This window comes from Anas acuta, chromosome 1, assembly GCF_963932015.1.
Source record: "Anas acuta chromosome 1, bAnaAcu1.1, whole genome shotgun sequence".
NCBI lineage: Eukaryota > Metazoa > Chordata > Aves > Anseriformes > Anatidae > Anas > Anas acuta.
Window position 1 is genome coordinate 92,629,528 of NC_088979.1, and position 15,127 is coordinate 92,644,654.

General features: G+C 41.8%; 1 protein-coding gene across 2 annotated transcripts in view; it reads right to left on the minus strand.

Moving 5' to 3' along the window:
• IGSF5 (immunoglobulin superfamily member 5) overlaps positions 1 to 13,774 on the minus strand; it is a 29,622-nt gene extending 15,848 nt beyond the window's left edge. For both annotated transcript variants that reach the window (XM_068687760.1, XM_068687771.1), the window contains exons 1-4: positions 13,622 to 13,774; positions 11,157 to 11,359; positions 4,425 to 4,745; positions 3,066 to 3,374 (exon numbers count right to left, since the gene is read on the minus strand). In XM_068687760.1, coding sequence (XP_068543861.1) covers positions 3,066 to 3,374; positions 4,425 to 4,745; positions 11,157 to 11,214 — 688 coding nt within the window. In that variant the 5' untranslated portion in view covers positions 11,215 to 11,359; positions 13,622 to 13,774. The remainder of the gene's footprint in view (positions 1 to 3,065; positions 3,375 to 4,424; positions 4,746 to 11,156; positions 11,360 to 13,621) is intronic.
• Positions 13,775 to 15,127: the final 1,353 nt, after the last annotated feature.

Genomic DNA, 15,127 nt, shown 5'->3' on the forward strand with positions numbered 1-15,127 from the left:
CAAATCATTTTGACAGTTGTTTAGAGAAACGTTTCAATCCAAATTACAGGTGTGAAACGCATCCAAACTCAACAATAGCCATTCTGTCACACTGGGCTCATGATTGTCACGTCCTCATTAGAAGTCACGGTTAACAACTGCATGGTTACATTTAGCTGGCAGCCTCTGGGAAAAGTACCGCAGACGTGTAGATGTCTGGTAGCTTCACAGTGTCAGAGCTATTCCCCTGATGTATGACCCAGGGTACCCAATGCTTTACTTATAGTAAGGAATAAAGAAGCAAATCTATGTATTTGCCTGGTTTGCTTGAGGTTTGGAGGCTTCAGACTGCAAAGATACAGGAGCAGAGCCTCCTACAAAGCTTGAACCTTTGTTAGGAGTCTGAGTTATCCAAAGCTCGGGTCATTATGATTAAGCAATTTGTTCCAGTCTTCTTTAATCCTAATGCACAATCAGCATGTTTTGAATTTCTTCTGACAATTAGAGAAAACAAGCACTCACTAACCTGCAGACTAGTAGTTAAATCCGTAGGCTGTAATCAGTTGTGATTACAATTGATGAGAAACTTGTTCATTATTTTTTCATCCAGAAGTACCACAACAAATATATATATATTATCCTAATTCATTCCATAAAACATGCCACAGGGTTTCAAGATGGCTAAGATATGAAACACGTAGTTGTTTAAGTATAGAGCTAAATTTAACCTCTGCAATGAAGGGAGGAGCAAAACACACCTACACAGGTGCATACGCCCAAGCTCGCTGCCAGACCGAGGTATTTTCCACCCTGTCGGGTTCAGGCTACATGTCCAAAGAGGCTCTACAAAGCTGAAGTAAGGACAGGATACAACACAAACACTCCTGGCTCTTCAGCATAGCAGCTTCTCCCCAGTTTTGGAGGATCCAGAAAGAAACTGGGGCTGGGACCAGCAGGCATGAATACAGGAGCTGCCAGCTCAACGTGAAAGTAGGAGCAAATCCACACCACATTAAGTGTTTGGTGTGTACAAAGCCACCTCCTCATTCCATAGGGCCCATTCTCAGCTGCTGTTCTGACACCTGGTTCCTCCTAAAGCTGCCTAAGAATTTACTTGGGCAAAGTATCTGCAGAAAAGGGAATTTTCCCAGGCACATGCTTGTGACCAAGGAGAAAGAAGAGACTGAAAAAAAGATGGATATCACTTCTTGGACACTTTGGAGTTTTCCTAAGATGAAAAACAGAGGAAGATCTGGCTCTTTGTGGATTCCCTACATTCACCTTCTGCAGTACAAAGAACACATGCAGTCACCACCGAAGCCACAAAGAGCTTGGGACCAGCTAAAGGACTCTACTGAGGACCTCATTTTCCAATAATAGCTCTGTGAATAAATCTGCTGCAATAACTCCATAAAAGTTCCCAAATCTGGGGCCCAGCAAAACTGTGCTGTGAGTGAGGTACCTCTGGAGGAGGAGCAAATGAAACTAATAATACAACAGTTCTGGGGAAGGATTTCTTAAATTTTTAAAGCTAATCTTCATTCCTGACACCATCTAGCTGAGGTTGAGTCTGCATATGAGAAGTCAGACAAGCCCTGAGATTTTACATGTGACATACATTAGAAATTTTCTTCTGCCATAAATGTCATGTCTTTATTTCATTCTAATAATCTGAAGACTTCATATTCTCAACTGCTGACAAATTTTGAGTGTCTGATGCTGCAAAATGATTTTTCCAAAGAGCAATGAATTATGTCCTATACAATCACTAATTATATACTAATTGTGCTTCATGACATCTGTTTTTCTCCTCTTCTGATTTACAATGAGTAGCTATGGTAACTGAGGGTGGATACCTCAGTACTTCACAAACAAGTAGGCAGGGGAATTTATTAATTTCCTAAGGATAGTTCTATTTTGCTTAGTCAGTAATTAGGAGCAATCTGACTACAAAATAGTCATATTAAGAATGGTGAAATGACCTTTTTCAACTGCATTACAAAGCAAGTACTTCTGAAAAGACTTTCTAATACTGATTCATCCATAAAATAAAAGGCACAGTTACTCAGCCTCCTCACTTGTTTGTATGTAAAAACTTCTAAAACATACCCCTCATCAATCCACTATGAGAATGTTTTCGTATGTGGCACATTCACCCATTGCAGTAAATGAATCAGTTCATCAAGAGAAGCTGTCAATTTGATTATACAAGTTCATGATGCTTACCACATCATAAAAAAGAAATGTAGATTCTAGGCCCTACTCCTCACAGCAGGCAGCTGGGGTTGTATAGACTTGTTGCAAAAAAAAAAAAAAAACAGCCCATACATCCCATGCATTTCCCATACCACAGGCTAAGGCTAATTTAAAGGCTGTCACCACAGGGTGGACTATGTCACACCATCAGTGGCAGTGCACTTATGCCCAGAAACCTCAGCTCCTTGCCATGTGATTAGTGCTTCAAGTTCAGTTTGTCTTGAGAGTCTTCTCCCTTACAGTTGAGACACTTGGCCAGTCCTAACAGATAAATGCTCCTAAGCACGATCTGACATTGTCTTCCTATATTTTCATAGGTTGTCAGTAAGGCCAAAGATTTGTGGTATTATGAAAGTATATATATATATGTTGACAACATTAGTAACAATGCTTAGGGTTATCATAGTCTTGCTAGCAGTTCTTGCTGTCTGCTCAACATTCACGCTTGGCTTAGATACTGAATTTCCTTAAATAAAAGGCAATAATAAGCAACCAATGCATTGCCCAAAGAATTCCATGTATATTGCTGTAGGACAATTTTTATTTTCCTCTAGGATGCGAAAAAGAACATGACAGATAAAGGAATGCAGGCACAATGGCTCTTTGGTCTAAGTGGACTTTGTGGCTTATTAGACTTGTACCAGTCCTTTCACAGAGGTGAAATTAACTGTACCTACGTATCAGTTTGTGACTATCAAGTCCTACTTCTATCACCTTTGCATATCTCACAGTGTTTAATTTGCAAATAAAATACTTTCCAAAACAATACAAAGTATAAAGAACAGTTCTGAGAAAATAGCATAGGCAAAGTACAATAAACATTCACTTACCTGAAGTAGAGTTGACAAAGAAAACAGTTATAGTTGCATTCTGAGGGCTAGGGAGTGCTTCTATATCAGCTAAACAAGTCAAAATCTCAGTGTCTGTTGGAGTCAAAGTCAGGACGCTCAAGGCATTGTGGAGGTCATTAGATCCTTGACTTTGCTGGGTAACATACCTCGACTTATCAATCAGAGAGTCATTTGTCATCCAAGTAATGTCTGGAGCTGGAGCCCATCCTAAGGCTTCACAAACAATTTCAAGTGTTTCATTCTCTTTAACTGTTAAGGTGCTATTTTTGATGAATAAAGATCCATTAACTGTGGGAGGGAAAAGATGTTTTTTTCCTTCAGAATAGTTATCTGCATTGTTTTCCTGCTGATAGTCTTAAATCTTACCTTGCTGCCCAAAATTAGCTATATCTTGAGATATGAATTTAAAAAGTCATTGTTAACACAGATATACCATATGCATGATATAAACATGCAGATATTGCAACTTCATAGATACGTTGTCCAGTGTGTCTACAGCACAAGTTTCAGCTTTCAGTATCTTTTCAATAAAAAGCAGAGAATTACACTTTTTAGGCATCCTTATATATTTATAGCTGAAGGACAGCATAATGAAATAACAATGTTTCTCTGTAAGTTTTAAGTATGCTCTTGGGTTTTCTTGGCAAAAGTTTACAGACAGACAATGAGATGCTCTCACTGCACTAAGCACCTCTGACAAATGGATAGTGTCTGATGGTTAGATTCCGCTTTACTGGCTGCACTCTGTCATTACTAAAGCTTCAGAGAGGAGGAAGAGGTCTCATACACAGGGACTTGATATGCAGGAGCTTTTGTTCCTTGGAAATGGTAGCTCGCAGCAGCAGTCATACGAAGAGCATTGCTTTGTGTCTCAAAGGATTTATTTCTACACACCATTAAATCAAACTCAAATAAGTGGGGTACAGACTGACCCCCAAGTTAGAAAGCAGGAGGGAGATCTGTCCAAAAGACAGTGAAGGTTCATGCACAAAGACGTGCATGTATGGAGGGAAGTAATCCATACTGTTTCTAGCCAAAAGATTGCTTTTGAGTGACTGCTGGTGGGCCTGCTAAAGCCTCCAGGCACTTTAATGAAATCCAATAAAGAATAAGAGATATAACAGTAAAAAAGGCAGGACAGTTCAAACCTTTATTAATGGCACTTTGAATGTGACTCTGAAACCTGCTTTGACAGTAAAATTAAGATAAAGAAGAAGGAAGACAAATGATGGTGAATGAGAGCACGTACTCCTTCACAGAGATAATCTGGGCAATCCGTCAGAGGATATCTTTAAGTGTTGTACAATAAAATAGCTTTCTATTGGTAGCTATACATACCTTGAACAGAAAGAAAGGCAAAGCTGCTTTCACCAGTTTGCTGGGTGCTGCATTCAATTTTTCCAGAGTCATCTAGCTGCGTGTTGTGGATGATCAGCTCTGAGGTAAATTCATCATTATTGGTATAATTTTGAGATGTGAAGCGATCTGATGTTTCAATAGCTCCTTGAGGATTAATGACAGTGAGGACAGGATTTGCCTTGAACAACCAAATGAGAATGACCCATCCTTTCATAACAGTGCAATTAAACCGGGCTTCTGAACCAGCAAGGACTGTTGCATTAGTAGGGCCATTTACAATAGAATTACAAAAGCCAAGACCTAGAACGAAGAAAAAAAAATAAAAAATCACACAATCTGTAAATACATAAATACCAGCAAAGACATCTGACTTAATTTTTACTTCCAGCAATTTAAAGCTAAAAAGCCAAGAGCCCTGGTTGAAATAGCATTTTTAATTGGAGGTACTGGGGTATTGAGCACTTTGTTAGATATTGGAAAAGGCTGTTGACTCAACTGAGCTGGCACTTCCCCTCCAAAAGCCAACAGTACATGATGCTTTCAGAAAAAGATTCTCATTTCATTTTCTATAATGCCCAGCAGTCAATAGTTGAAGTCATTAATGGTGAATTGAAATTGTGACTTAGGAATGTTAACCACACAGCCATAAGCAGTGGTAAAATGCTATGTTGCTTTAATGGATCCCTAAAACAGTCATTATAAACCCTAGAAGTATAGGTTTACAAGGATTTTTCAAAAATTTAACCTGTAACATTTTAACAGAAATGGAGGTATCTTGCAGCTGTGTCTTAGATTAAATGCTTTTCTTTAAAGATGTGTTTGACTTTTTGTCTCTTTTCCTATTCTGAAATCACCCAATTTTCTTTCTTCAGCAGTTCACTAAAGAGCAGAATTACCATTTTGCTGAAGGAAAAAAATTCCACTTTTAGATAAGAAAATATACGAGTTCTTTAGAAGCTAAATGAATAAAGGAATGCGTAGCCAGTCCCTTTTCCATGCCTCTTATTGTCACCAATTTTTTGCATCTTTCCATACTCTTTCCCCTATTTGCCTGCCTCCTTCCATATTTCCCTTGCATGCACCCCATACATTGTTTCCCACCATCCCAGGCTTTCTTCTAACCAGATCTGCTTGAATTCATGAGTTTTTCCTCCTTAAAAGGTACCATGAATTGTAGATACTATCTTTCAGAAATGAAAGCTTGTTTCTAATCAAGGCATTTTGTTTTCTCCTCCTTGTCAGCAGACCCAGGGCCTCTCATTGCCCTCAGAGTAAAGAAGGCCCAGCTGTTGCCCAGGCAAGTGGTGGATCCCGTGTGCATGAGAAGGCAGAAGCACTTGCTTCTACTAAGCAGAAAGTAAAGGATGAAGCCTCTTTCCAAAATGGCAGCTGTGACTTCAGTCCCTGAAATACCCATGGGAAGTGGGCAAATCTTTAAATATTTGTCAAGAAGATGATGTCATATACCCTGAGGCACAAACCTTCAAAGATTAAGAGTGACCCAGATTACTCTTTGGTGTTTTAGGGACTGTGACTTGGAAGATCAGCATTGGGTGAAATTAGGAGCCTGCTTCTCTGGGTCTTTGTACTTTGTGACTCCCTTTGGGTTTTGGCTAGATTCTCCAGAACACGCTATGTCCAGGTGCAGTAGAGCAAAAGCAGAGGTAATATCAATGGCTTTCAAGGAGTCCAAATCCTGAATGTCTCCAAGATAGAGATTTCACGAGCTCCCTGCAGATTTACCAGTGAGACCTAACTCACCAGTAAGTTTTACATCACTTACTGGCAAACGTTCATCCCACAGAAGCACCAGGACTGCCAGCATTACTTCTAATGATTCAAGCTGTAGCTCTGCACCGTTACAGCAATTAGACGCTACAGTCCATAGCAGTGTAATTAAAACCCAGTGTCTGCAAATTGAGCCTGAGCCTAAGTGTTCAGCTATTTTCCAGGAGAAAGAGAGAGTGAAAGGGCTGTTACTCCCTTGCTAAGTCAGGGCAATGAAGTGGTTTTAAAGATTTCATTCAACCCGGGTTTAGTGCATTTTAGGTAGTTTAATTATTAATGGATTAATTCACAAATTACTGAAAAAGTCATTTTCTATTCGGTCATTAGCTGACACAAGAAGGAGAGAATATGCTGTATTGTTTCACACAAAAGAGATATTTAACGCTTGCATAAATGCTACCAGAGCCCAGTCTCAGGTACAACGTTACAAACAGAACCTTGGAGCATGCACCCAAGGCATATGGCCCATAATCTCATTGCTCCAATGTCAACATCATTCTCTAATTCCCAGCTCTCACTTAATCCTAGGGAGTTTATATCTACCCAGCTTTGTGCCAAGAATCGTTCTTTAATATAAATAGCTCCTCTCTTTCCTCCCACCCACCACATGTGTTTACAGACAAGAGTCTTTTCATTCTTTGTTTTCCAGGTTTACACAAACCTAGCTCTCCCTGGCTCATTGCTCGGTTGACTCCGAGTTCTCTCCTATTTACAAAAACCTTCACAAAAATTTTGCACATTCCTGGATTATGTTACCTCTGTCAAGCACCTCATTCTCCACAGTATATCTGTATGTGAGCAATAAAACATTACATAAAAAGCAAACTTCACTTCTACTGATAGTTAATAAAGCCAGATAAGATATGTTAAATGTTTGACTTAGATGGTTCTTTTTTTCCCAGTAACATTTACTCAAAGCTCTCTTCAGTCTTGTAAAGGTGAACTGAAATGCTATAAATCATGAAATAGCTTGAAGACTAACTTAGCAATCAAATCTATATGCATACTTTCATACATTGCTTTATAAACAGTTAACCCAACAAAAAAAAAAAAGCCATTTTGTCTCTCTTCTGTTTGTGACTCTGAATGTTAGTGATTGCCCATGGCATCATTTACAGAGCTACCAGTTCTCTAATGAAAGTGCACTGAGAAAGTACTCTCCGGTGAGCACATACATCACATAATACAACCCCTTTCTTTGATATTCAGCACCCAATTGCCACTATTTCTGTTCATAACTGATATTACTGGGTTTGAGACACTGTCCTAAGCTCAAATTCATCTTTGAATTATATATATTTTTTGGACTCATATTGTCACCAGCCTTTACAATACTGCTCCCTGTACATCCATGCTGCCTACAACAAGTTGATGTACTGAGCTTTTTGACTCTCACACTTTGTTTGAATTCTTCCCATTTGGTTGAAGTGGACATAAACAGCTACCATGATGATAGACTCAGCTGTCCACAAACATCCTTAGAATTGACACTAAAATGAATTTAGTTGCTCATGAAGCAGGAGCTGCAGTACTTATTCACACTGCCCCCCTTAATGCAAGCTGATATCTGTGCATTTGTATTTTATTTCTTAGCCTGTGTAAACACTTTTCTTTCTTAAGGAGTATAATGGTTTGCCATGGCTCTGAATAAATGACTTTCAGTACTCTGTTAGCTGTTAATTAATCATTTGCTATGAGATCACGTCTGTGAGTTCCACTATAGTCTTGAAATTTGTCCCTAAACATTAACAGTCAGGGATCATCTGCTCTAAAAATGTGTGGCTCATACTGCTTTTGTCTTGTTCAGACCATCAGGACAGTATAGCAGGTAGGTATGAGTTACTCCTTTATTTATCTAATATAATCATTTTTTATCAGTCCATAGGTATGGTGGGATCTACATTTTTTTCCACCAACCAGACCTGCTGGAACAACAGATGGCTTTCCAATGACTTCCCTGAGCTAGAGAACAGATCCATAAGCCTTGGATAGGGATCCTATGGGTCGCAAGAGGATCAAGGAATGGAAAGTAGCTCAACTTTGCCTTCATTTGGATCTCAGGAAAGCCCCAGTACAACCAAAATGGAGCTTTATGAGCCCTCTCCATCTGTTGCCAAAAAATTATTTTGTGATTATAACCTTGCCTCTTTATCTTTTTGCTTTAAATTTTTATCTTGCAATAGCATGCAAAGTCCCAAACCAATAGCGGGTCCTACTGTCCAACCCATATACAAACACCGATAAAGTAACTTCTGTAAGGTCAAAGAGGACATTCATGACAGAAATGTGATCTAAACACAGTTACCAGTGCTTTAAACCAGTGCTCTAAGTCCTTTTGCTGGGCTTTGCTTCCTGCACTAGGGAGAAAATTTCAGCACTGGTTTCATTTGCATAACGCTTAAAAAATATCTCGCAGATGGTTGCTTTCAGGCAAATTAAGGCCTCAGGCTAGATTGCCATCGCACTTTACAGGAATTATGTGTTCAGCTCTTAACAGCTGGTTTAACATCTGCTTTCCCACACGCAACCAGTAAAATATCCCACCCAGACAAATAACCACACTGATGTCTTTGCAGTAGCGAAGTTACAGACGGTCCTCATGATACTGCATTACCCCTTGAATTTTGAAGCACAGAGCTCTGTTGGGACACCTTCTTTGAGGCACATCACTTACACCTAGAAAGGGGTCACCAATGGTGAAAGTTTAAGTGCCAAGTGTTTGTTGCTCAGTCCTTCCCAACAGCATGTTGAATGTACATCAGTGCCTGATAAACTGCTTATCCCTTCCTGTTGCATGTATTCATTTTGTTTTTGTTTTTGTTTTGTTTTGTTTTGTTTTTTTGATGTTAACAAGGTTTTAAAATGCTTATATAGGATGTTTTCTGTCAAGTAACACTGGTCTATTGGTACTCAGTGACACATTTTGTCACCCACACAAACCTTTCCACAGCCCCCAAGAGTGTCTTCCCAATCTCCTCTCTCAGTCACTACTTGACAGATGCCTAATGCAACCTCTCCCAGCCCTGCTGCTGGATTCCTCCTCCTCCTCTTGCATTGTCTATGGTCTCCAGTTGTGAGGGTACTTGTGCTGGGAGCATCTCCAGTGTCCTGACAGCAAGCTGGGACCCTGCACTGCATGCCAACCCTGCGATCTGCAATGCTACTGATGCTGAAAAGAATGTGGTGCCAGTCAGAAGATGCTCAAACCAGCTGTGCCATGCAGCTATCTCTGCAGCCTAGCCGCACCGCATGGCCTTGCACCTCCTCAAATCACGAGAGCAGCAACACTTCTTCCAAGAACTGCATTTCCTCTCCCCACGACACACTTTTTCTCCTTGGTTTGGGGTGTGATCCCATGTCTGCACAGTGCAGTGTGGGCACTGCCCACTACCCCACTGTGGCAAAATAGAAGAAAATTGAGGCTTCCTTGCAATAATTACTCAATGTTCAAAATTACAAGATTTAGGGACTGCCTGAGCCAACAACTGCATCAGCACATATGGATCCACCCTCCATGATAATTGTTTCACTTTTTTCAGCCTGTTTGTAATTTGGTATCACCCATATCCAGTGACCATGAACTTCACTACTTGATGACATCCTGTGAGGAAAAGTACATACTTCGGTTTGCCTTAAATCTACTTTCTAGTCATTTTACTACCTTCCATTAGTTCTTTTTTTTATGAGAAATTGTCACCAGCCACTCCACTATTCATCTCCATACAATTATTTTAAAATATCTTTACTATTTCTTTTTTCAGGAGCAGAAAAATAATCCAGTCTAATGAATCCTCTTCTCATACCTTTAATAACCTCTGTCACACTTTATTTCTTTCTCAGACCTAGTATGTCCACTTGGAAATGGAAGGGCTAACACAACATCCAGTATTTCATATAAAAGCTTTCTGTGGATTTTTCCAATGTCGTTGCATTTCTGTTGAAAACACTAAGTGGTGAAATTTTCTCTCTTTCAACAATTTGCTCTCTCTTTCCAAAGATATCTATACTTTTCCCCCACTATACATCTTCAGTTAAGTGATACTTTGTACTGAATATTTTCTGCTCCTTTATTACATACTCACTTGGCATTGTGACATTTTCTGACAAATCCCCATAGTCTCTTTTTGCACTTGGCTGTCCCAAGTAATTCCGCACCACCTGCAAAGTCTGCCACCTCACAGTTCATACTCCTTTTCATGGGGTTGTTTAAGAGTTTGTTGAATATCACAAATCCCAGTGCAACTCCACTGGGAACACCACTCTGCTCAAAGAACTCACCGTATATTGCTGCATTGTGTTTGCTTTCACCAGTTATACCATCCCTCTCATCCTTTCAGAGCCTCTTAAAACCCCAGCCAGACTACAAGAAACAAATCAGCCATGTCTCCATTACCCAACTACTCACTTTATATTCTCATTTTCTTTAAAGCTTTGCCACCAGGATACCTTTTATCTGAATTCAGTATGAGCCTCAGGCAAATGAAATGTAAATTGGAGGCCAAATAGGAAAATGATAATTTACACATATTTCTGGAAGCAAAATCAGCTGCTGATTTATTTATTTTTTTGAGTTCTCTGCAGACGTCCCATCAAGAGCAGTCCTGAATGGACAGGAGAAGGATGAGCTAAGGAGAGGGAGAAATGAGTGGGGACATCCCTGCTCATTGGAAGCGAGAGGGCAGCTTCGCCACTTTCCCTCCACCCCATCCACTGCTCAGTCCTGCATACTGAAGCCCACTGTAAGCCATTAAAACATCCAGACTTTAAATGCAAACTTATCCATTTAAAACACTTTGAATAATCCTCCTCTGGGACTTACTGTTTAATCTGATATTGCCGGTAACTGCCATTCACATAGCTTTAAAATTAGTTCACACTTGTAGTCCACGATGGCTCATTTCATGGGTTATGAACGTGTCCTACCTGTTAGCCAGGCAGATAAGATGAAAAGAAGTAAAATGAATTTCTGGAACCCCTCCATTGGAGCATTCTCTCCTGGTCCCTAAGGCAGAAAGCCACCGGTGGTCATTCCATGCTTGAGAAGAAGCTGAAGGACAGAACTCATCAAGAAATTTGGAAATCAGTTGCTGCTTTGTGTCCTCTGACAAAATGTGACTTTATGTGACCTGTATAACAAAAAAGGGGAGAAGATTAAATGAGGCAGGGTTTGGGAGGAAAACAGTATCTTTTCTCAGAACAACTGTTTGAAAAGAAGTAGATGAGCTTTCAGCACACAGACCTTACTTCAGCATAGAAACCCCCCCCCCCTCCAGACCTCACATCCCTCAGGCCCGCAGTCCATCCTGGCTATTACAACGCTACTGCTTCAGGATTGACTGTGTCAGGGAAGCCCCGTCTGCATCATTAAAGTTAATCAGGAGCAGCTGGGGAAAATAATTCTCTTAGTTGCCTGCAATTTCGTGTGTCTGTGTGTGTGTGTCTGTGTGTGTGGTGGGTGCCCTGCCTGTGCTGCTGGCAGTGTCCTGGCAGGCTAATGAACCCTGTGCTCCATCACTTACTGTCACGCAGAGCAACTGCACGGGGCCACAGCATCCCCTGGGGCCACAGAGGAACAGACCTGTGTATGGAGGGGCTGTTGTCCCACCTGGGAAACAGGCATGAAGGAATGCCTTCTGTGCCAGGCAGCCTTTGGGGTAGGAAGTAGGAATACATCCCGATGCATCCCTACATCCCCAGAAATATTGTATTGCTTTTCCTATATGTTTTATTCCAAAACTAGGATTCAAAAACTATGCTCTTACTCCCCAAAATAAAGGACCATCAGCTTACCACAGTGGACAGAGAGAGATAGGATACAGAGCTTGGGTGGGAGCCATCACCTTAATTCTGCATTATCTGTTTTTCCAGCTTTTCTGATTCACTTCTGTGATACTACTCTCCTCCCCCTCAAAATATGTGGGAGGCACTTTGACTGCGCTACTTGTTTTACAAACTTCTCAGCTGGGAAATTCAAGCTGGGAAATTCATGAAAAGGTTGCAGGCCGGAGGCTGAGGTTTTGTGGTCAGCTCAAACTTCTTGTCAGGAAAGTGGTTTTGATTTCAGAAGTGTTCTTTGTGGCGGTGCATAAATATTAGTATCACCACAGATATACTGAGTTTGCTGTCAAAAGTGTACATTTTATCGCCTTCTTCCTTAAACCAAGACTGTGCCAAGGGACAAACCACAAGAGCTCCGTTCACTAATCTGTGCTTTGGACATGGGGGTCTGGCACAGCTGATTGTGGCAGTTGTGACATGACCTGCTGGCAATTTGCTTTGTTTTTCCCTATTTTGCAAGCTTTCAGTTTGCCCCACAAATTTAAAAGGGCAGCGCTGTGAATTAATCAACGTTTTAAACTGAGCCTGTGTGCTGATTTCTTCATCTGTAGGTTGGGAAGGGGGTTAGTTTGCAGGTTGCCTTGGGTTTTCCGGAGGTATTTTGAAAGCCTGTGTGTTTCCTTGGCTACACGCTCACCTGCAGGGTTGTGTGTGGAGGAGCCTGGCACAGGCAGCTGAGGGGAGGGTCACAGTGTGCGACTGGCAGGGGTTTCTCCTTTCTCTCTCACTGCCCTAGCCTCCCACACATACACACACTAGCTGGTGGCATTTCAGTGTTAGTATTACCTGTGGTATTAACTGAAGCAGCCTGAGTAGAACACCAGGAAACAAGTCCAAATGACAGTGTCGTGTCCTTTTCTAGGAAGTTACCAACCCAGGTGACTCTCTGCAGGTCCAGAGAGCACCCTGGGAGCCAGCACATCCCTAAAGCTGGCAGCCATGGTTCGTAATCCCAATTATAAACTTACTTGCACCAATACAAACTCAGCAGAGCAAATTGTTATGGAGGAAAATAAATGTGCTAGGACCTTGTGTACAATTCAGTCCAAGATCAGTAAATACCTTGGGGTAACGTAAAATGACAAGGGAAAAGAAGGGAACCCTAGCTTTCAGTTTTACCTTGTACATTTGAAAATGGACTTTCAAAGAAAAATTATCTCTTTGAAACAGAGTATTTTTCCTGATGGTAAATTAAATGCCTGGGGCTAGCCCCAGCCACTTTTTATCTCCGGCAGTGATCTTTTCCTGGTCCACAGGTGCACTGGCGATTGGTGTCACTGGCTTTGCCCTGACCTGAGCCTATCCCACACCCAGACCAGAGGAAGGGGAGAGTATCAGCCTGAAGACTTGGCTGCCGACATCCCACCACCAGCCCCACTAAGGCAGGAGCTGGGGACAGGGTTAAGCTGTGTTTCCCAGCCACTCCCTCTGCCAAGGCAGCGCAGTGCCTGTGGATCGCCTCCCCAGAACGCCAAGAGTTTTTCCGCCCGCTTTCCCTTACAGACCGCCAGCATTTAAAGCCACGTTCCCAGCCCTGTGCAAGCTCTCACCTTTTTTCCTGGAGTAATCCTTCCCCAGGCCCTGGCCTAGCCGCTGCCACCTCTGGCCGGGAGTGCCGACCTCTTCCTGGGCTTGGGCTTCGGTGTGACATTGTCCCTTCGGTAGATAAGGAAAGGGCTGTGTCTTCCCCCCCAGCCTCCTCCCACCCGCCCCAATATGCATATCGCGGTGTTAATATTTAACCGGTCCTGCAGGAGGAAGGGCGTCATGCTGATGGCAGGCTGGCAGCAGAAAGTTGCAGATCGTCCCGACCTGAAAAGCTGGATTGGCGACGACACCTGGCGTCTCAGGAGAGGGCTGCTGGGCTGCCTGGACAGCAGGGCCCAGTGACAGACACAGTGACATTTACTTATCATATTCTGTAGCCACGAGGGTGTGCACTGGTGCTGCGTGCCCAGGCTGGAGCTAGTCTGGCCATCATAGCAGTGCTTGCAACATGGCAGGGAGCAGAGGCATGGGGTCCCATCTGGGTCATGGGTCTGGGGACAGAGCTGGAGACAAGACCCATTACATGGGACCAAGGGGACTGGTCCCCAGCCTGCGGCATTGCTGGGGAAGGGAATGATGGCCCCAAGGGCTGAGATGGGGTCCTGGGTGGTGGGGGGACCCCGGGGAGCTGCTGTGGGAGTGTCGTCAGGGACCTGGAGAAATGGGCCCTTCCTGTGAAGTGCAAGTTTATAAACAGGTGGTGAGAAAAATGGACTGTTTTTTCATCTTCTAGTGAGGAAAATAAACAGTCCCCAAGTGATTTGGGTTTTCCTTTTTTATCTTCCCTGCCTTCCAGTTTTTATTTTGTGTTTTTTTTTACACTATGTCAAGAAAATGTTCATTCGTGTATTTTTATTTGATTCTAAAACATTTTGATTTACTTCGCAGGGTTAAACCAAACCTTTTTCTGCTACATCCATAGTCATTTCTGTTCATCAAAGTTGCAGTGCTGCCTTGTGAGAGATGCTCTTGCAACTGCTGCAGCCTTCTTCTTCCTCTGAGATCTGAACTGCATCCTTCATGTTACACCATCGTTGGCCAGTAAGTTGAATGAATGTGACACATCAGGTGATACTGATACTTCCATCTGCCGGGAAGCTTAAATCATAAAGTAGGGACATGATTTTCCTGAGCTCTATTTCCTACTAAGCACAGTAACAGTTCTAGCAAGTTGAAATTAATGCCATGCTGACTCTAAAAGAAAAGGTTCACTTCAGCAAAGGGAAACAAAATATTCTGTTTGGGGAATTTTGATCAGTTTCCAAAATTAAATTTCAGAAAAATCACCTTATTAGAAAAACTATCACCTTGACTTGTTAACAAACAAAGAACAAACCTACTGAGACTTTCTGAGCAACTATATGTTTGTTTTTTTTTTTTTTCATTTTGCTTCTTTGCTTTTCCAAACATGCCTCTTTTATCAAGTCTAAAATAGTGCACTCTTGTTCAACCAAAAGCCTTAATTTCATAACAGTTTTCTTGATATACTTTCTATGAATACTTTGATT